This window comes from Chaetodon auriga, chromosome 15 (genome assembly GCF_051107435.1).
Source record: "Chaetodon auriga isolate fChaAug3 chromosome 15, fChaAug3.hap1, whole genome shotgun sequence".
Taxonomy (NCBI): domain Eukaryota; kingdom Metazoa; phylum Chordata; class Actinopteri; order Chaetodontiformes; family Chaetodontidae; genus Chaetodon; species Chaetodon auriga.
The window spans coordinates 16,280,538-16,303,129 of NC_135088.1; the positions used below are offsets into that span (position 1 = coordinate 16,280,538).

General features: G+C 41.1%; 1 protein-coding gene across 10 annotated transcripts in view; it reads right to left on the reverse strand.

Moving 5' to 3' along the window:
* Window positions 1-642: 642 nt before the first annotated feature.
* msi2b (musashi RNA-binding protein 2b) overlaps window positions 643-22,592 on the reverse strand; it is a 234,268-nt gene continuing 212,318 nt past the window's right edge. For 3 of the 10 annotated variants that reach the window (XM_076749654.1, XM_076749659.1, XM_076749657.1), the window contains 3 exons: window positions 7,039-7,193; window positions 3,651-3,721; window positions 643-2,053 (listed from right to left, as the gene is read on the reverse strand). In XM_076749654.1, the coding sequence (XP_076605769.1) occupies window positions 3,680-3,721; window positions 7,039-7,193 (197 nt within the window). In that variant the 3' untranslated portion in view covers window positions 643-2,053; window positions 3,651-3,679. Of the gene's footprint in view, window positions 2,057-3,650; window positions 3,722-7,038; window positions 7,194-11,223; window positions 11,404-22,592 lie in introns of all 10 variants that reach the window. The other 7 variants (XM_076749652.1, XM_076749649.1, XM_076749650.1 and 4 more) reach the window with 4 other exon arrangements.

A 22,592-nucleotide genomic window follows, 5' to 3' on the forward strand; every position in this document is an offset into this window, starting at 1 on the left:
TACTTGATCACACCTTCGTATCATTTACTTTAGAAGTATCCAGCATATTTCTTTACCTGGTTGTTTTGAAATCAAAGAAATGAGACAAGAAAGTGGGTCAAACGGAAAACAACAAAGTACACCTGCAGCAGGTAAGGTATAATAAGTAAAACCATTCATTCCATCAGTGACTTTAAAAAGCGGACTGCACTCTGGAGCATATCACTGTTAAATGTTTTGTCATGAGGAAAATCATTAAGCACACATACTGTGTAAAACCTGGTGCAGCGACAGATAGTGAATAATTCAGTGTCATCTTTTGACCCTGTATAAATACCTTTAGATGAGACATGGGTCTAATAAAGAAATCCAAGTGTACACTGCAACGTATCAGTTACTATTTCCCAAGCTGTTAACTCGCCTCAAACTCTGAAGCGCTCGTCTAGTCGAGAATACATTAACCCAAAAATCCTTCATACTATCCCAAAGCACAGGGCCGTTTTTAAAAAGCCAACATATACATGTGCAAATAGGAAAATGGCCTGTACTTTACTACTCACAGTGCAATGATTACTCGCTTTATTACCTTTCAGTGTTTTCAGTTATTTTGCCCCTAGAATAAATTAAACCTGCCAATGATTCCACAATAGAACTCACAAAGGCTGAGGTATGGTATCAAAATGTTTACTTTCCTAATTCATTCAAAAAGAACTGATTCAGAGAACAAGCATTACATAAAGGCTCGAGCACAGAGCCCAGATATTCGTGTTCCAAAAATGAATCAGGAACGAGCAGGATGAAACAAACAATAACATACAACTAACAAGTTCCTCGCAAGAGTATAAAAGTGTCAGGATGCACAGAGCACTGGAAAATGCCTGGTTCAAGTTCTAATCTTCACATCTAAGTACAGTGTGCTTTGGATTAAATCATCTTTTTTCGCTCTCTCTTTGAAATGATACCGATATCTTAACAGTTAGACAAAAGATACCAATCAGGCTCTTTTTTTTTTTTTTTTTTTCTTTTTTCTTTTTTAATTCCTTAAAACTGTGTTGACTTAACTCACCGTTTGTAAATTTGCTGGTATGACACTTGTAAAATTATTCAGCTTCGGTATTTACAGAGCAAGTGTGTTCTGTTTGTCTCTGGGGTCATTATACCGTCTTCCAGCAGAAAAAAGTATAATAATAACTGTTTACAGCTTTTTCTTCTATTCACACGCTATAACATGTTCTTTTGACACACCATCACAAAAATATGCTATTCTCTCACTGAGTTGGTTATATGCAGTGACTGGAATAATATGTACAGCTACATTTCTTTTTCTCAAGTTTGAATTCACAATGTAGTTATATGAAATTTGTTATAGCATATATATATATTTCTAAACAACAAAAACAACACTTATAAAAAAGGACCATAAAAATATTGGAGTCCTCTTTGTATTGCCCAAAAATAGGTAATTATGGTTAACAATGAGACATCACAAGAAATAAAACAGCTACTAAGATTTATTACTTAGATACCCTCTTTAAATTTTCCTTAAAATTGATTTTTTTTCCCCTCTGAGTCTCTCCACACTGAGCTTCTTTTTTTTTGCGGACAGACCGGAACATCCAATCACTTCTTCTCCTTTACGCTAACCGATACAAAGATGAAGACATGACTTGCAGAGATTCTTGGCTATGACCCCGCCCCTCCCCCCGTACTTCGAAACAAAAATCCATTTACACAAAGATACTAGAAGATAAAATAAAATGACACAAAATTAAGGTTGAACTAAAATGACTGGCTAAAACCTAATCCAAACAAAAGCTAACAGGAAAGGAAACAGGTGGATGAAATCGACGTGAAACATCAGACCAAACCAGGTTGTAAAGTTATAGGAGGTTTGGATTATAGTACAGCAGTTATTTTTCTGAGATGACTAACATTTTCTTTTCTTCTTCATATGGTTCCGACTTTCTTTCTTTTTGCCTGGGTGACGCTGTAGTGCTTGAAGTTGGATAGCATCACCTGCACACAAAGCCAATTAGAAACTTCGTCCTGTCTTTCCTGGGCCACCAGATATACTCTGCTGGGTGATAAAGGAGGGGAAAAAAAAGAAAAAAAAAAAAAAAAGGATAGCAACAACATTAGAAACAGCTCATGTCATTTTGCAGAAATCCTGACCATAAACACTGAACTCTGTCAGACTGGCTGTGACATTAACATGATCATAAAGCAGGTCAAAACTCTCTGCAGGAACAATACACAGAATTACAATAAAGGACTGCCTGTTTAACAACTCGGTGCATGTATGTTCACACTTGGAAAAAAAAATCTATACTTCTTAGTTCCACCACTTGTTTACTTAGCAATCAGGTGCATGCATGTGCCGCTACAGTCGAGTATCGATTGCTTAGCTGGAAATAAACAGCGATTTAAACACGTATGCACAGACGAGTTCAACACACATCACACATCATGTCTACAGAAAACAGCTGGAAGCAGACAAACAGCTCAAGACGTTTAGAATGGGCTTTACACTGTACGTTATGAGGGACGATGTTAGCAAAAGAGATGAACAGTGACAAAATAAACATGATGAAACTGAAAGAATTCGGTTCCTCATGGACACTTACTGTTTGGGAAATACTCAATGATTCAAGGCCATTGGCTTGTTAGTGAGAAGTTTGGGATTTGAGGTTTGTTTTAGTCGTAGCGGTGGAGACGTGTGATGAGAGTTCTGTCCTCGGACAACCAGAGCTCAGCTCGTGCTATCACGTTAAAAACACTCTAAACTGGAATGTGACACGCTGTCAAATACGTGTCAGACTATTCGAGGATGGAAACATTTCAAAATGTTAATCAGAGAAGAAGAAAGGAAAAAAAAAAATGCAGAACTGGTAGTATGTGTGTGTGTGAGAGTGTGTGTGTGTGTGCGTGTGTGTGTGACTCTTTATACTGTGAGTCACACAAACAGACTAGAGTCGGGACAAATCTGGAATCAGATGCCAATTCTGATGTATGTCAGAGTGAGCGATGCACGTGCCGATCCAGGTTCCATCGTCTACTCAGACTTGATATATTTCTGAAAAGGTAGATGTTCATTCCTCTGCACTTTTAGTTCATGTGTTCACTTCAAAGACCTTACGGGGGACTTCACTGCACTAATTCTCTTCTTACCTTTGAACTCATGTATAGAAACCAGCGTACTGGCGGTTGCTAATGCATAGCTGTGCACCAAACACTGAAGGAGCAGACAAAGCAGCGTGCACTCCCACACCTGTTTCCATGTGAGGCCTACTTAACCTACACTTCAAAGACACTGCTGTGGAAAACATTTCAATTCAATGCATTTTTTTTGTATTCTTTTTGCTCATTTGATAAAGAAGCGCTGTGTGGTTCAGCACAGCTCCACGTAACCTTGGACATCACATCGACAATAATCAAACAACAAAAAAAAATATCAAATTCAAGAATCGGATCAGAAGTGAAAAAAGTGGATCGGTGCATCTCTGGGACAAATTTGGCCGAATTTGTTCAAATGAGGACACAAACCCGCCGTCACACTCGCGCTCTACTACCAGCTCTGTCATTCTGAAGGGAGGTGAATAAACAACGAATAATGTGATGAACATATATTAGAGAGAGACTGATAGAAATGCACAGTAAATAAAATGCAATACCTCTGATGAGATGGCAACCGGCCACCTGTTCAATGGTATCCATTTGTAAAAGCTGTCGCAATCAACGGGCCCTAAAAGTGTACAGTTAGTGCTTTTGTCAGTATGCATTTCAAGGAGAGAAAAGTGAGTATCATATCAAACTTGTTTTCCAGCTAGCATGACTGTGAACTTCTTGATTCAGTTTGATCATGTTCAGCAGCAGAGCAGGACACTGTACTGTCATATTACACAGGTTGGTTGTATATTCTTGTCATGGAGAGATATTTCACAGTGAAAGATGTTAAAAAAAAAAAAAAAAAAAAAGAGTTAGACAAACTATATAAAGTGACTGATCTCACACTGCGTTAAAGAATTCAAGATACAGTAACTTCAAATCATCTTATTTTCTATGTCAACATCGTTCTCAAATACCTGAGTGAAAAATATGTGAGGGAGATAATAACAACAGCACACACACACACGCACACACACACACGCACGCACACGATCTCTATTCATGCCAACATACACAACTGATTTTATCTGAAAGCATGCAGAGAATAGGATCATAAATAGCCCTCATTCAGATCAGTGTGTTTTTCAGTGCTGAATGGTTTTCATTATGGAGCTCAGTTATCAGGATACTGTGAATATTGCTGCTGACAGGTCTGAAGAAATCCTTGAATTCACACACAACAGTGAAAGGAGAAGCACTTTCAACAGCGATTATCTGTCTTTATCACTTCAATCAGCTAATTGCACTCGAATTGTCTTGCATAAAAAAACAGTTAAGTTCATTACTGCTTCTTCACACTGGCTGTTTTGATACTGGCTAAAGGGATTAATGAAATCAGCGGAGCGTAAGACCGAGGGACAAATCAGTGACTCTGAAGTCACCCACGAGGTTGTGACATATGATGATCCGACGTGCGTTCGGTTTCAACAGGATCCTCGGCGAAAAATGAATTATGAAGCACATTTTAGTTCTGAATCATTTCCTTTTTTAATGCTGTGAATAGAGAGATCATCTCGCCGAGAGCAGAAAGTCACAGGGCTGCTGCATCACCTCTCTGCTTTATTGCACTCTCTTTGATTCACTGGGTAATTCTGAAGTGGTGATTTAGTACGCGGCGTCACAGGCACAATTTGACATTCTGTAAGGGAATCACAAAACCTAGCCTGGATTATACGGGTAAAATACAGCACCTTCTTCACTGATCTGCTTTATAAATTAGCCCGGTTAGACTGCTTGAAGGTAAATGTGATGAAAAGCCTAACGTTTCTATCCCGAATTTCGGTCTTTTTCATTGAAAGACTTGTTTTTACATTGTCTAACTCTAAACCGTGGTTACAAACTGTAGCAACAAATGGAAAATAATGGAAACAGATCGCCTCATTTCCATCTGTAAACTATCTGCTGGTAAATCTGCTCTGAAAATGAGCCAGCCTGGTCTTTCATAACAAATATTTTGCTTCCTACACTGAGACCAACAGATTATGGCAGATAGCCAGTGGACCCAAAACAATTAATAAGAGAGGCTTTGCTTAGGAAGCAAAAAGCCAATAAAACGTATTTTTCTGTTGAGCTCTGTTTTTGTTTGGATATCATAAATCAATTACACATATTTACTAACATTAAAATGAGTTTTTTTTGTACCCTCTCGTGAGCTATTTGCACGTTTCATCCCGGGGACACTTCCCCGTGCTAAGCCGTTACACTTAGTCCCATTGATTCAGTACGCTGCACAAAGTGATAAATCTCTACTTTTTCCCACCAAAGAGATCTCCAAAATGTTGTGCCACGAGCAGACAGAATGATAAACACGCCTTAAACTCAACTTAAAAAATAGAACAAATAACTACAAGAATACCACAAACACCTCAGATTAATCTTTCTTGCGATTTCTGGTCACTGTTGGAAATTCAAATTAATGATGTGGACTGTAAAGTTTTGGGAAGAGTGTCTTCACCCTGTAGTCTCGCAGTGCTCGCTTGCAGTACTAATGGGCTTGTTGTTATTCCACCTCAGTTAAGCCATGCATTAATTAGCTTTTTTTCAGTAAGCAGATGTTATTTTCATAACCTATACTGTGCAGCTCGGTTCAGTCATGTAAAACTGTACAAACATGCCCCGACAAGCCTGGCGGTGAGTCCGAGAGCGCAGCCGTGGTGCACCTTGCTGGGGGCCATAAAATTCAGATGGTCAAATCTTCGATTAATTATTCAGTGAGGTCCAAGGTAGACTAACGAAACAAACAGCTGATTGAGTTATCTTTTGGGAGGCGTGAACCTTGTCCATCATTGACATCAAGGTCTTAAACATGAGACAGAGTGTCTGGGCTAATTGCTAAATAAGCCAAATGTTATGTGACTGGATTCATTTGCTAACATTCGAACACAGTATGCAGTCTTTGTCTGTTCTTAGACAGCTAATGCTAAATACGGCAGCTTCATTATTGCTGCTTGGCTGAAGTTACTCCTTTTATTGGCAGAAAGATGATCTCTCCAGGACTTGGGGTTATAATAAAAGAAGAAACGATTTTGTAAATGATATTGCCAAATTTTTATTAAACGCCACTCTCTTGCCAGGCTACGTCTCCGCTGTCTAAACTAGGGTTAAGGCCCTCCGAGCGCTTTCACAGTGGCTTCTTTTGATTACAGTGAAAGCAAGAGGCAGGATTCTGAGCAGGTCACTGCACGTCACCTAAACTGCCACACAGGCCGAGACATCAGAGCACATCCACAGTCAGACTGAGAGCACCTCTTTGTTTCTGCCGCCTCCACTATTCCAGCTAATCTTACACTTATGAGTTGACATAGGAGCTGGCAGCTAACTGATCAGCAAGAGGAAAAAGTGCCACTGCACCTGGCTGAGCTGCTACGCCTGGACAAGGACACCGGGAGAGACAAAACCTGCTTGGGATCATTGTCCTAGTGACGGAGCAAACTCAAGCTCTGGGACAGATGGGGTTCTAAAAATAAAGGAAATTTGTTCTGGGAAGGTGACACGGAGTCTGAAGTGAGGTGATTTGTGCAGCAGCTAAGGGGAATAAACATTTGCATTTGACACAGATAACTTTCAGAGGTAGGACGGGGTTTACCCTGATGTACAAAATGCTTATGGGACCTCTGAACTCGGTGACGTAGAGACCTCTCTGCAAAGAAATCACCCAAGCTCTCACACTGTACCTAATGGCTGCTTTGTACTTGTCTAGACACAGGTGGTGGTTATTTTGATCAATTCGAGGGCAGAGCACAATGTCCTATAATTAGTAAGCTCAATGAGAAAAATCAAGTGCTGTGCAGAATGTCACAATCATGGGCAGTGGGTCTAATTCTATTGCTGCTGTTCTGACACAGAAGAGGCAACTGAGCTCAAGGTGCAGAAAGTCTGCATGTGACTACTCACTGTGATGCTGGGGCCAAACCCAGAGCCAGGCTGAGGGCTAGCAGCACTGATGTAGTTGCCCACAGCCGAATCCTGGCTGCTGGGTCCGTACAGGTCAGCCACAGGCCCTGGACTGTTAGCACCAGGGAAACCTCCGGGCCTTGACGGGTTGGTGCCTGCATACAAACACAGCGGGGAGCAGAGCAGCTCAGAAACACCCAACAATGATCTGTGCAATTCTTACTTGCTTTGACTCAAAGGGACAGGTTTAAATCAAAAGAACACATTACTGGATTCATACGTTTGTCTCAAAGGACTTGCTTATAGGTCATTTTACAGGTTACTGATGCATACGGCTAACGACATGTTCAATTTCGTTTCATCAAGTGACAAAATGCTGCAGGATTTAGGTTAAAAGACCAAAATTAAGGGTGAATCCAGTATGATATTCTAAATGTAATCTACATGCTGTGTGTATTATGCATAGGAGTAACATTCACTTTGTAGAATCATGCACAACACAAAACAAGCACGTTTCTAGGAATAGTTCCACCATGCTAATAAACTAGTAAGGTTGCAGTGTAAATGTTGCCATGCATAATGTGAAGGAGTACTTGTAAAACAACATCGGCTGTTGAATAAGAAGAGCAACACGGGATTATCACAGTAAGGGCTGTAGGTTTCACTGGAGCAGTTTGCACCCAGACATTTGTAATACTTGATGCTTTCCTATACGACCTAATGAGTCATAGATGCCGGCAAGAACCTACTGAAAATATTCTCGATACTTTCGGCTGTGAGTTTCAGCTTTTCAGTCTGCTTCAGGCATAAAACAAAACAGGTACGTGAGACAAGAGAAGGAGGCATAAGGGGGAAATATAAAAGCTTGACCCGAGTTCATCTGCAGGTCCAAACTCTGGGGGGGAAAAAAGAAATACTGTACATGACTTACCACCTTTGCCCTGTGAGTAAGAGCAACTCAGACTAATAAAATGTCTTTTGAAAATCCAGATGCCTGCTAAAGGCCAATAACACTGGCAATACAGGAAAAAAAACAGTCGGGGAGAAAGAAAAATGCAGTGATCTCTTAACAGCAATCTCCTCTGCTGTCAGCTTCACGTAACCCTCTGTCTCACCTTTAGTCAAAGACAGACTGTGAAAAAAACTGTACAACTGCATTAAAAAGAAAAATCTTCCGACCACAGAGAAGGCTCCATCTTGTGTAGATGTGAGCTCACGATCCCTGTGATGTTTGAAAGAAGTCTTTGGAGCACATGTGAAGGGATACAGAGACTAAATGCGATGCATGAAACGTGTTGCTGCGGACATGCGCGCAGCATACAAACTGCATGACTGTCGGCATGTTTAACACGTCACTCTCAGAGCTTGTTAGGTCCAGCAGAAGCACCTGAAAACATACTCTACATATCTGTGTATGGCACTCTAGAAAAATGAAGCCATCTCGCTAAACACACATCTAGTGCAGTTGACACGGCTGTTTAACTGTATGGACTTTAAACAGTGAGCAGCCAGTGCTCTTATCTTGCCTACACAGCCCCCAGTAGGCTGGCTTATTATATAATTAAGGATTTTTTCAGTTGAAATGGCAATCCTCATTTCCTATGACTGGTGATTTTTAATAGAGGATGGCTCACCCCTCTCCCTGCGAGGCTCTTTTTTTCCCTCTAAATGTAGGGGCTGCACTTGTTCTGCATTTAGCTGTGGGAGCAAAACAATCCCAAGTGCAATGTGGGTCAGATTGTTGTTCAGAATAAGGTCCGCTGTAACACAGATTAGGGTGCTACTATTCGTTTTGATTCTTTAATAAGGAACGATAATGCTAAGGCTTTCTTGTACTTGTGGCACAGACACGTTTTACTGAAAGGACAAAAAACTGGAAGGCGAATCATTTGATGCTGGGAGTGACTTCTGTGTGTGAAACACTTTGAAGGAAAAATGTGAAGACCTGAATTAATAAATAATTCTATACAGAACACTGTGTGCCGTGCTGACTGTCTCTGTCATCCAACTTATATTTGCTTCACTTTAACTCACTTAAATGCAGTACTAAAGTACAGATGTAGGCCCTGTGCACAAGGAAAGCATTTACCAATGAGATGTGCCATCATCATGCATTTGGAAACTGTTCTATTCTCCCTTTATCTGTGCACCACTATCTTCATCTGTGGAGTGAGCACTTTGTGTGGAGCAGGGCTGCTCACCACAGGATTTGAACAGTGCTGACAGCTTAAATGAAATATGGGTAATCCATGACCTACAGCTGGTAATCATCATCAGAAGGCACCTAATACAAACAAAACTCAATTATACTTCCTGACAAACATTCATTTCTGCTCTTATCTACTTAAAACAAACATCCACATAAACAGTACCACTGTGATTCTATTTACTATAATGTGCTATAATGTGATTTTCATGTCATTAGGCTCAAGGTTGGCTACAAATATAAAGTCTATTTCACAGACAACAAGCACATAAATTGTGTTACGATGTAATCGAGCTGTGTTGACTCACTCAGGATTTGAACGCGTCCTCTCAGGTGAGAAAAACCTGTGCTTTACCAACCAAGCAAAACTTAAACAAAAAAAAAAAAAAAACAACACAAAAACACAACAACCACCACGCAGTCCAACGGAGGGACTTACAGTAGCTGCTGCTAAAAAACTGAGGTGATGTGACCCTTTCTACTCTCAGATCAATGATGATGTCTTCTAAATTAACAGGCCTCAAAATCAAGGAGACAATGGTATTGGTGCGTGTTTGCTGACGTGCAGCTGCGTATGAAGTAAAACACTTCACACTGCTTAACAGATCTATAGGGAGTATAGTGAGTATAGTGAACTATGTCTGCGGTGCTAACGTGCTTGCATTCGACAAAGATACTAAAACAGCAGACCTGCCGGAAAATCCCATCTGAATAGCTGCTTCTATGCACCCGCCTGTGCTTTTTGCTATTCGCTGTGCTAAAGTTCGTATCGGCAGAGTCTGTGGGAAATGCCAACATCTTGCCTTGGGCAGCCGGCCAACACTTTAACCATTAGAGGGAGAGTTGGCCCCACAGGACAGCCCCTTTTGTTTCCAATATTTTTTGCTGCTATTATTATGAAGGTGGAGACACAGTAGTGGAGGCACAAGATTGAAGGCTGTGGCAGGATTCAAGCCCAGCAGGAGCACGCCAGGTCTCCAGAGGCAGGGAGCCTAACTGCTGTGTGTAGGTCAACACTGTCACAGATACATCTCCCACATCGCATGAAGGCGCCCCACTAAACTAGACCTCCTTTACTTGCAACTACTTCAGATGAAATAAACAGTGGTGGTATGTCATGAAACACATAGAAATACTGTAGGGGGCAAAAAAGGTTGTTAATTCCGTATAATGTCTGATCTCCAAATAATGAATGAATTTACAATTATTTTTGATGCATTGCATGCAGGTATCAAAATGCTGATATGCAGTATATTTTCAGAGCTTTTGAAAAATTACATAAGGTAGATAAGAGAACATCAGAGAGCGCAAACACGCTGAAAGTGTGCTTGTGCTGTAGAGTAATGGCTGTATTATGCAAAAATGTTGTCTTTTAAGTGTCTAACATCGCACAGCATCTCTACTGATTTCCCAGTTAAGACTTTCTCACTCTAATAACACGAGCAATCATTCTTACACTTAAAATACTTAAAGGGATCAACTAAAACGAAAAAAAAAAGAAAAGAAAATGACACTCGCTCCCACACTTAACTCATTCCTTTGCTGCTCAAAATTCACATAAACTTAAGCTCAGTTAGAGAGGCCAGCGTACTCTCCGACATCATCAGTAGTTATTTTGTTCACATGCAAATGAAGGATTACATTGTGTGTGTGTGTGTGTGTGTGTGTGTATGTGTGTGTGTGTGTTGGCCCCTTATGTGCAAGCAGGGGCTGGAACAGAACTTCACAAAGAAACAGAAAATCTACATTAAAAATTGAAAAAAAAGGAGGAAGAACATGCAATGCTATTTTGTCAGCAAGACATTTTTTTTCTTTTTTTTCTGAAGGGGGGGGGGATTTTTTTTTTCTTTCCTTAACAAAAGCAAGAAAAAATGTAAATAAATAAATTAATAAAAAGATTAGATCATCTGCATGGAATAATGTCATGAATCAAACTGAAAACTCCAAAACGTGGATGAGATAGATGCGCATATACAAACCTGGGTTCTTAAATTGATCCGGGCTGTGTAGGTGCTGGAGGGGGGAGTTGCAGGCGGAGGTGGCATGCTCACTGTGCAGCATCTGAGCCGCTTGGGGCCCCAGGGAGCCATAGTCAGCAAAGGAGCAGGGCCCCCCCCTCTGGTCACTGGGCGCAGAGTAAAACCCATAATCGGGGAGGCCTGGGAGATACAGTATAGGGTGGGGAGGGGGAGGGGAGGGGACTCCATCATTGTGGAAATCAACTTTTTCATTGTCATAGTCAATGTCCAGATTGTTGTGCATAGCTTGGTGTTGCGTTACACCATCTTTAGGTTACATCCTTGCGTTTTGTCTGCTTTAATTGGCCCTCCCTGCCCTCCCTCCCCAGCAGCTCCTGCCATGTGGCCAGGCCCCCTTGACATATGGTCCGTGTGTGATACACTCAGCTGTATCTTATACATTAGCTGTACAATCATGGACACACACTATCTCTCCCTGAAAGAACAAAACCTCCTCACTTAATCTGATGCCTTGACTTGATTCAAAAGGACCAAATCACAATAAATGCAAAATATACAGTAGGGCCACGGCTTTGATATTTTGCTGTCTGCATAATTGACCCGTGTCCTCCATGTTTTCTTGCAATCATTAAGGAGTGAGATAAAACTGAAGAATCATTAAAACACAGGTCAATACATTTCTCATTTCAAACTGACAATTCTTCGCCGACATACCTGAAGGAAGCTTTTGTCATTTAAATGAAAAGAAACAGAGAGCGCACCAATCAATAATTAATTTAAAGCCTCTTTTTTGACCAGTAGCAACAGATGATAAGGTTTTCATGTGAATGAGATACAGAGACATTCGTGTTTACTGATGATAGGCATTCTGAAGTGCACTAAGTACTCTAAGCACGTCTCAGATTGGCCTCTTCCAATGATTCTCTCTTTGACACAGATGGTGGATTATCAACAAAATGTCTTTCAGCAATAAGTCGTGCTGACATTTATTGCTTGTCCTCTTAATCTGAGACAAGCTGCTCATATAAAGAGTGCAATTAAAAGAAACTGCTTCTTCTCACACCTCTTTGATAACAGACTTAATCTACTCAGGAGGGACTGAGATTGGTGACACCGGCTTTTTCATGCTGGGTTTCCCCTGCTGTGTGTTTGGTGGTTTTTTTTGGGTTTTTTTTTTTTTGGGTCCTGGAGCAAATAGCCATTCAAAGCCACTTCACCTCCACCCATTCAGAGTGAGACAGTCCACTTCTGGCAAATGGAATGTAAGCACCAGCCATGTTTCTCCCCGCCAATGCTTTTTAGCACTCTGATCTCACCACTTGTGGGCTGTCTGCCCACTCATCAAATTATAGGCTCCAAATACGGCAGGCTTCCCACGTACGTCACATAATGCCTGACACATTGAACAAAGCTCAAGGACCAATCATTCCATTTACTTCACTTAGACAAATGTCACCAAAAATTGATTGGCCTTGCTAATGAGGAAAACTGGATCAATGGAATAATTATAATGGGGGAAAAAACATTTGACAATAGCACAAACCATGTTATTGGGAATTCATAAAGAAGCCATTCTTATATGTCACCAGTTTAGAACAGAGTCGAGACCAGAACCAAACAGGCTTTACTTCATATTTTATAATACCTTCACTTTGCTTTGTTAGTGAACATATTTGCAAAATTTGCTCTCATATAATTGACCATGAACCGTGTTGTGTCATCTTGGTAAGGTTGCAGCATCTTTGAAGAGGTTAGATTACATGCAAACAGGGTATAAAAGATTTTTTACTCATGAAAGGAAATGCAGATTGGTGAAAGATTATTATTATAATCATTATTATTATCTAGACCAAGCCTATATTAAAATCCGGCTATTATGGTTATTAAATCCAAATATTGTTAGCAGCTGATTAGTGAAGTGGGTCTTGCTTTAAAAACTGGACAGGGAAGTAATTTTCATTTGAGAAAAGGTTCTAGTTGTAAGTAACTGAACACACATCAAGCTGGGCAGACGCTCTTTTCTTTAATCTTGTATTTAATTTGCATTTCTACTCAACCAGAACCTGCGAATTTTGCGCTCACATTGTATGGATCAATCGACTGGTCCTGATGTGGGTGCTTACACTGAATGTAAACATGGAAACCTGATCGGTGTTGTCTATTGACAGTTCCAATAAAGTGTATTCAAACAGCAACAAAACCATGTCCTGAACAAAGTTTACACAAAGAGAGAGAGGCAGCATTACTTCATGAGGTCCCTTTTTAAACATGGAGCTGCACACAAACCAGTCTGTCAGTTCTTCTTCTTTAGATAGTTTTAGCCACAGTTAACTACAGTTTGTCAGGGATCTTTTGACAATTTGGACAACCAATCATGCAGAAGTCTCTACAGTGTCTGTGCAGCTTTACAAAAAGTTCAAATCTCATAAAGTCCCATTCAAACCAATCACCAACTACAAGGACAGTAAACACCAAGCTTGTGTTATTCACCCTTTAAATCTATCAATCATTACCACCTAATGGGCAGCGCTAGGTGGCGTGAGTGGTGATATGCAGTAAAGAAATGTAATGCATACACTGTTATATTTTCAGACACTGCGTGCCGCTGCATTGTCGACAGGTGTGGCAGGCTCAGGTAAGAAACTGGCTTTGTTTGCCGGATTGAGGCAGCTGGACAAGAGTACGACTCAGACACTCATGCACAAAACATTCTCAAAGCCATATATTTTCATCAGTGGCTATCTGATTTGTTATGCAGGATGAGACTGGGCAGAGTGTGCCCACAGCTGCATTAGTATCACCGATCATATCACTGTGCCTCAGACCTTCCCACTATTAATATTCACACAATCTATCCAGAACAATGGGCCTTTCTTGGACTCCTTTTTTTTCCACTGGCCACTAATTGGATGTAATTACTCATCTACAAAACAAATGAGCGTGCTGAGGTTGCCTTGGAGACTAGATCAGGGGATCCAGCAGTGCGCATCGTTCGCAGGGCTTCATTTATACTGGTAATTATCTCCCCTACCCCCACCCTCTTTCCCTTCTGCCCTCAGTGACCAAAGCTGGCGGCGAGGCGATGGAGAGGGGAGTGTCTTGCAGTCATCTGTTACTGACATCATCGGGGTGGCTCTCTGTAAGTGGATAAATGCCCTGCTCTCGTTCCCACTTTGCCAGGTGACTGCCTTTAAGGAGGAATCACAAACCTTGAAAGTACTGCTGCTCTTTTTCACACTAGTTGGAAAATAAAACTAATCACACTGATGATAAAATATAGTGTCATGCTCTCTGGCCTGTTGGGACTTCAGAACATGAAAAATATTTTCATAAGTTTGCCGGTGTTCGGAAACAAAGTTTGAGCTTCTCCTCAGCTCAAATCCCACAGAAACTAAACATATTATCCAACACACACAACACGTTCAATGGCACAGCACACCAGTAGTGTCACAGCATAATTAAAAATGCTGCTGAAACCCGCTATTGCCCTCAAATTGATTAACAGGTCTCTTAATACAGGAACGCACACTAAACAGCACCAAAACCTACATTTGTGCTATAAAAGGTTTGTTAAAGTCAGTAATATTTGCAAACATCAGTTAAAGATGTGACTTTTCATTTAGAAGTCCACCCTTTGGATATACAGAAATATACAGTTATTTCTGCAGTCAACAAATGGGGAATACTGGGAAATGGGGAATATAAATATCTATTACCAAAAGTTATTTTCATTTCTGCAAGGAATAATTTTTCATGCAGTCACTCCTCCCTTTCCCTCGCGGCGCCACTGAGATTCCTCGGTGGCCATCAAACCACATCACTCTACAGAAGACGTCAATAAACCTGACATGCTGCTTCTCAAATTAGCTTTGAATTTTAGAGCTACCATAATTAGCTTTTCCATTTTCACCAATGTCATTTAAAAATAGCGTGAAAGAAACAGCTCTTTTGCTGTCTAGCCTTGCTTTCACTTTCCATTTGAAATAATCTTTTCTGAATGAATGGCTGAGTAATTAACAGCACTAGACACCCTTTTCAGAGAGCACAGACATTTCATAAATAATACATATTTAATGTCTTGTCATTTTGTGTTCAGAGAAGCTTGGCTAATTAATTTTAACAGATGATTTCTTCTTGCATTTACTCACCCATACTCAGGCCTCTGCGCTTTTTTACTTTTGATTTTATGCCTGCTTTTCCCTTTTCTTGCTGTTCTTTCCAGTAATGGACAAACTCAACAGAGCTACTGATTTACATTTACCCTCAACCACGGTCGGGGGGCTGATTGTGGAAAGTTACAGAGGAAGAGGAAATGTGAACACTGAATTACGGGTAAAACAATGTGCAACAGTGTAGTAAATCAGTGCACACTCATTTGACTCTGATGCAGATTTTAACCTGTGTGGGATCTGGCCTGGCTGGGACTGAGAAAGGGCACTCAGTTATCTACAGTCGGCACAGATTATCCTATCGTGAGCAGGCTCAGAGCTGACAGCCATGGCCTTTTGGTTGAACACATTTTTTCAAACATGTCTGGTCAGGCTTGTGCTGTCTGAGGAAATCTAGGACTCACTATGACTGAAATCTGAGAGTGATACAGGCTTCATGTGATGGTCATCTACACACAGGAGGAAGGAAATGCTAATGAACTAAATGAGGAATGATGTTTTACAGCAGGTTCACTCAGATATTGTTACACCTTACATTTACAAAATTCAATTTGGAGGCGTTTTGATAAAACTGTATATCATGTTATCTTGTGTACTGAAGAAGGTACTTGCAAATACTGTCAGTGAATATAAAGCATCATCAAAAAATGTCACATTTTTAGAAAATATCACTTCAAAATAAATGTATGATGCAAATGAAACAGAACATCCTGTACTGAATGGGAAGGATATAACACATACTGTATTCCATAACTGAATTTACAGGACTGACAACAAAATACCTTATTCCCCTCAGTAGGTTTTCTTTGTAGAATGTGTTACGTATGCAGCCCCTGGACGGCAGAGTAGTGATGTCCCTAAAGACCTGTGCCTGTAACCTCAGAGCATCTGCTACCCACAGCTGTGAGAGCCACCGCTTCGTGGTGGAGGCGCAAAGGGACACTTTGCCCTCCCCGATGTGTCACATCTTTCCCTGGGCCCTGAACAAAAACCCAAGCAGGATGGGCTTGGCATGCCTGCTCATGTTATTTTGCACCAAATGCATGTAAAGCGCCTCTGGCCTCAGAGCTGAGCTCTGCAGATTAGCATCTGGGACAAATGGACCTGAGCTCACCAAGAGCCAGATTGATTAAGACCAGTGCACACAGCCAATCCTGGTCTCCTCTCGGGCACTGCTGAAGATCACAGAGTTCGTTGGGAGGGAACTGATAATGATCTTGATCTGAAAATGTCTGTCGCACGAGTTTCTTTCTTTTCATTGGCGAAGAAACAAGAAGTGGGAGAAGAAGCGAGATGAGTTAAAGTGAGAAAAGTCCAAAAAAGAGCCACAACTAACTGAGGGGAGGAATGTTTTTTTTAACTGTGAAGACCATCCCGAGTCCCAATAAAACTGGCAGGGACACCTCCGCAAATCATACTGCAGTCCAATTTCTGCATGACACTGACCACAGCCAACTCTATTTCAGTTTTGAACCCCTAAGTCAAGTCAGACATACTGTACATAGCAAGTACCCAGAGCTCTAAAAGCGGCTGAATGGGGCGTTGTGTACGCTGCAGGTAGACCTGAGATCTGAGACTGACATTTGAGCCTTCCAGAAAGCTCAGAGGGATTCAGGAAAACACTCAACCAGAGTAGACTGGGACCTGTGAAGTGCCCTGGACTGTCAGAACCATCTGCATCACTTGCATTTTTCGTTAGCCCCAAACAATGCACCAGCACAGGAGATTTCAGACAAGTCTACTTTGAAATGAACTGAATGATAACTGGCCTTCTTCTAAAGCACGCTTCAATCTGTTACATTAGCTGGCCTTCTGGATGACTTTTCAGTATGCATATTCAGTACGCAAGTTGTTGACATAAACGTCTGAATATTCACATTCACTTCATGCCTCTACTACCTGTCAGTATCAGCCAGAGTGGCGACTGTGGCTCATTCATGCAGCTTCATCCTTCATATCAACAGCAGAGCTGGATTATACTTGTCCAAAATGCAGACCAGGTGCTGGCGTATGCATTAGTCATCTCCAAATTAGCAATTTCCTCCATGCTGCTTTACTATGCGATGCTCAGCCCCCGCGACTGATATAATGTGGTTGCCCTTTGCATCCTCCAGTAGCACCCTGCAGTATTTAAAATCATCTCCAAACCCATGGTACCAGCTTATAAAGCCCAGTATGGGCCAGCACCTCTCTACCTCCAGGCGATGGTAAACTGTGCAAGAGCCAGATCTCTCTGATCTACTTCTTGCCTAGAGCCAGAGCCTCTCAAACGTCCTCCCAAACACGCGTCAAGACTAGTCCTTGTTCTTGCTCTGTAGAGGGGGAACATGCTCCTGGTAGAAGATCAGGGCAGCAAAATACCTCACATTTTTCAAACACACACGCACCTCTTCAAAAAAGTGCTTGGACTGACACCACTTTGGCTTCAGCCTTCACTAAATAAAACACCCCGTCTTGCCTGTCCTCGAAGAAACCATAACTCAGTGTTTTCTCTTCCAACTGTGATAACTGGTACTTGTCCCTGTCCTAAAATGTCCTAAACCTCGTCTGCGCTCACAAACTGTCAAATCTCTATTCTTTTACAGTAAGGGAACTACTGTATTAGTAAAAGAAGTATGTTCTTGTGCAGTATTTAAGTGTACATCGACTGGACTGAACTAGACTGTGAGAGATGGACTTCCCCAAATTTAGCATATGTAAAAATAAGCAGTAAGATCCTCTCTGGTAGCTTAAGGGATTTTTTTTAACATCCAGTTTATGTAGGCCATACAGTATCTTAGCAAAGTTAGACAGATAGTGCAGAGTCTTCATCTTCACTAACTTTTCTTGTTATGGTACACAACCACAGCTGCGTCTAGGGTATAGTTTGCTCCAAGTGGCAGGCCATAGTGAGAAGTCCAAAATACACCTTGTCATCAGCAGTGGTCTGTCAGAGAGAGGGAAGTCAGCATGCTGTCATTTTGTCTGTTGAGCTTCGGGAGTAGGGTGAAAGTGCCCTCTGTCAGGGATGGAAAATGTCTTCCTCGATCTCACGACACTGTGTGTGTGTGTGTGTGTGTGTGTGTGTGTGTGTGTGTGCGCACTGCTGACAAACAAGCCTTGCAGCCTGCACAAAGGCAGCATCTACACACAAAAACCTTTCTCTTAAAGGAACATGAATCTAAATCGTCCATGTCACATGTGTTGACATATAATTTTCCTTGGATACATACGTTAAAGATGTTGATCTTTTCTTTTTAGATTTCAATTCTGTGGTTTTGAATGTCAATTTAAGTGACAAAGCGCCGCGCCTGCATCCCTCCTGCTGGGTCAAAGTAGAGTATGTGGTGCTCTATGGGAACTGTAGGTGGAGTCAAAGCACAAAGAATCTACACTTACATCACACATAAGGCCTTTTTACAACAAAGACCCTCATCTGCACTAAAAATAGAGAATTTAGCAAAACATTTAACCACTAGAATTGCTGTTTCTGGCTTGGTTTTGGGCTGAGTGTGCTGCAAATGAGACCATGATAGGACAGAGATGCAGCAACATCCCCAGACATTACACAGAGAGGAAGGTCAAACCTAAACAATCTGTGTCCAATCTGTGCTCTGTCTCTGTCCGTATAGACAGAAGAGACCGCTGAATGTATTATTCCATGCAGGGTGTTATTAGTACCATCTCAAACGCTTCATAAATCATCAATAAAGAATTTTTTCACTCTGTCAAAAAGCCACAAACCACAGAACAAAGGACTGCACTGGTTATATCATCAAGGTGCACTGTTGAAGCTTTTCTGTAGAGAACAGAGCGGTTAATAAATGATAACAATAAAACAGGAAACAGCTGATTTAGGTAACTACCTACAGATAGTTTATGAGTTCATTCAAATCACAATCATATTCCAGATGTTCTTGCTCTTGCTGTAATAATATTCCTGATTTGCAGAGAGATTCTGCCATTTACTGAGGAAACATGGTGATTTCACTGAACGATATTTTCCTTAAAACTGCCTCTTGGCTGTTTAAGTACTCTAAAACAGGCCCATGATGTCACTGTTTACCACTCCAACCCTCCCCCCTCCGTACCCTCACCCCCTGTTCATAGTCATTTGCTTGTCTCCCTTCCATTTGCAGCTGTCAGAATTAAACTGTACATAATGGTTGCCATCACGTCTCTTGCTTCCTGGCTGCTGCTAACCCCAAATCAACATTCCTGCTTCTTAGTGATGTTCACTGCAATTGTTGGGCAAATTGTTTGTTTTGAAAATGCGAGATCAAATAGCCTGATGTGAAAGAAAGAGCATTTGATTGGCTTCCAGTGTTCCCTCTGCTGATTTGAATTAAGTGCAAATGAGGACAGGTGGGTGAATTTGTTTGTCTGTACGTGTGTGTGTGTGTGTACTGTAAGTACTGTGCATTCATGTGCAAGCGTGTGCATCGTCAGGTATCGCAGTGCGTGACATTAAACAGCCATTGTCCACAGACTTTATATCTGTGAGCGACTGCACAGACCAGACAACATCTGAGTTACAATTACAACAGATTTTCACCAACAAGCTTCTAATGATTAGGAATGTCTGATTAGGAACGACACTTTTCCCTGAAGCCTGGAGGCCGTGTGTTCAGTCAGGGGAGCTATTATTGACAGCTTCTGAATGATCTACAGTTGTAAGGGTGGAAAAAGCAGGATGTCTAAATGAAGCCAACAAGTTAATCGATGCCGTGTTTAAGACTTGCATCCTGTTTTTGGAACAAATCTCTCGGCAGATATTCGTCCATATGTGATTAAAGTGCAAACACAGAGGACCGACTAATCTTTGCATTTGAATTCTTAAACATCTGTTCTCACTCACATGGTGTAACATACAAGTGCAACGGTAGCATGAGCGTTCATTGGCGTAGCGACAACATGAGAAACAATCATCAGTGAGGAGTTTTAAACTGATCAGGTCAAACCAGAGACAACACGACAAAGTAAAGAAGAGTGGCGGGAAAGGAGAAAACATGACTGACTGGTTGACTACCACTGCTACTTGCTTGACTAACTAGGTTAGTTTGGCGGTGATCATAACATATCAAACAAAAAAGACTTTCTTATCTGGCAGAGAAAATATTCCTCTGGCGATCAAATATTTTGACAAAGTGTAAATGTCGAGTTTTCAGAGAACCTCTATCTGCAAAAGATTTGATGCAAGGACATTTCAAGGATAAACTCCTTGAATTGCTGTAGCCTGCTTTTAGATTCTTGCATCTTGTTCCCAATCTAAAAGGCATATTATGTGTAACCATAGCTTTTTAATGTCAAGAGCCCTCAAGAGCTTCAAGTACAGATGTTAAAGATCCCCATTAGATTTCAGCTTTGTTCCATGAACTTCCATGTGGGATGATTGTCACTGTCTATAGAGTAAACTGGGCTTCTCATTTATATAGTTTTGCTTGGATCCCATGAATCCTTCGTAAGCTGCACCTTGACAGACCTGGGACTCTAGTTTGGGAACATTGCTGGTCTTGTTGAGGCTGGGCTGGGATATGCTGATATGTTCCTACACGGGTCTTATGGTTGGATCCAAAAATGCAGCTTATGCCTTGAAGAAACGTAAAACTGCCTATGCTGTAAACGGCCCTTCACTGGTAAACTACCTACACTTAAAATGTAGATATTATCAATGAATTAATTATCCTTTTATTTGTCTTTATATAAGTTGTACCTAATTAATAGGTGTCAGGATTTCAACACTTTATTTCCTGTAATGACACTGTTTTTAGAAAACTCGTAATGAGTTCACAAAACTCCATAAATCAGAAGGTCCTATGATGACAGCGCTGCACACAGAGCCAGCCTAAATTTGTTTTGCTGGCAGTGCAGCTTCTTAGGGTCAATCGTGCACGGAGTCTCCCAGGAATTCTACTCTACTTAAGACAAATAAACACTTTTTTTTTTTGCAGTGTTTTTACGACAACCTGTAGAGGTGACACTTCAGAGTGAGCTGCAGGCCAGTCAGACACAAACAGATGCAGATGGTGGATGTAGAGCACACATGTCCAGACGTTAATGCAGAGTTAAGGCTAGGGTGCTAATTGTGATATACACTCATAAACTATATCATACGGAGATATTTATATCTCCGTATGATATAGTCTACAGTCTATGATATATGAACTTTTGATTGATTGAGGAGTATAGTTAGATGTCTCCTGCCTGCTAATGCTACAGCGTCTTTCTGAACTCTCGCTGCCAGCCAGAGCGCTGTGTTGGACTGTTGGAGCGTCCGGCCTGACATCCACCCACAGCCTTTATCCACCGTTCCTCTCCTCTGTTCTCCGCCTTTCCCTTGCTCATGCTTCGTGTAACATCCCATGAAATTGTGAGTACAAGCTAAGATTGCGTATGTGTTTTATTTTGGTAGCTTGCACTAACTATAGCCGGTGATTTGTTTTCGGTCATTAGCTCCCAAGCCGTGAGTCAGGCTTGCATCATTTTATTTTTGGTTAAAGTGCTTTGTTATTTTCTTTTTTGGATTGCAGTGAGTGTATGCATGTGTGAAAAATGACATTTCTTGAATAGGCCTAGAGTTATAGGGGAAACACAGTAAGGGGCGTTTATATATTGTTTTCTTGTCTATTTTAGATATGGTTGGTTAAAATATTTATCTTTTAAGCTGAATGCAACATTATAGAAATATACATCTTCTGTGATTGTGATTCTGTTAAACATGAAATCATGGTTTGAAATGACTGTAAAGCTGAGTTCATCCCTCTCTGACATGGTCTGAACACAGTGTGAACACAAAGTAGGAGCACACAGTTTTATTCTATATAGCATCTGTAGAACAAACAAATTCCTGTCTTCCACATGAACAAAGACTTTGCAGGATGCAGAGCTGCTTTCTTGAAGTCTACGTGACTGTCACAGTGGGTGCAGACCAAACTCCAAGAGTGTTGGATTGTGTCCTTTTCAGCTTGTAGCAGCTGTAGTATCACTTGTTAAAATGTGTTTTACTCCAGCAAGACTGAATGAATGAGACATCTGATTCAGTCACGACATCTGTTGAATGAATATTTGTGCTTTCATGAAACGACATGAACAGTGTAGTTATAATGATGGTGGTCTATTTGAGTGTCTTATAGGGGATCTCGGCGCTGATAATGTGACCAGTGCATGAAGCGTTTTCCTCGGCCTGACATACACCCTCAGTCTGAAGTATCCTTCCAAACT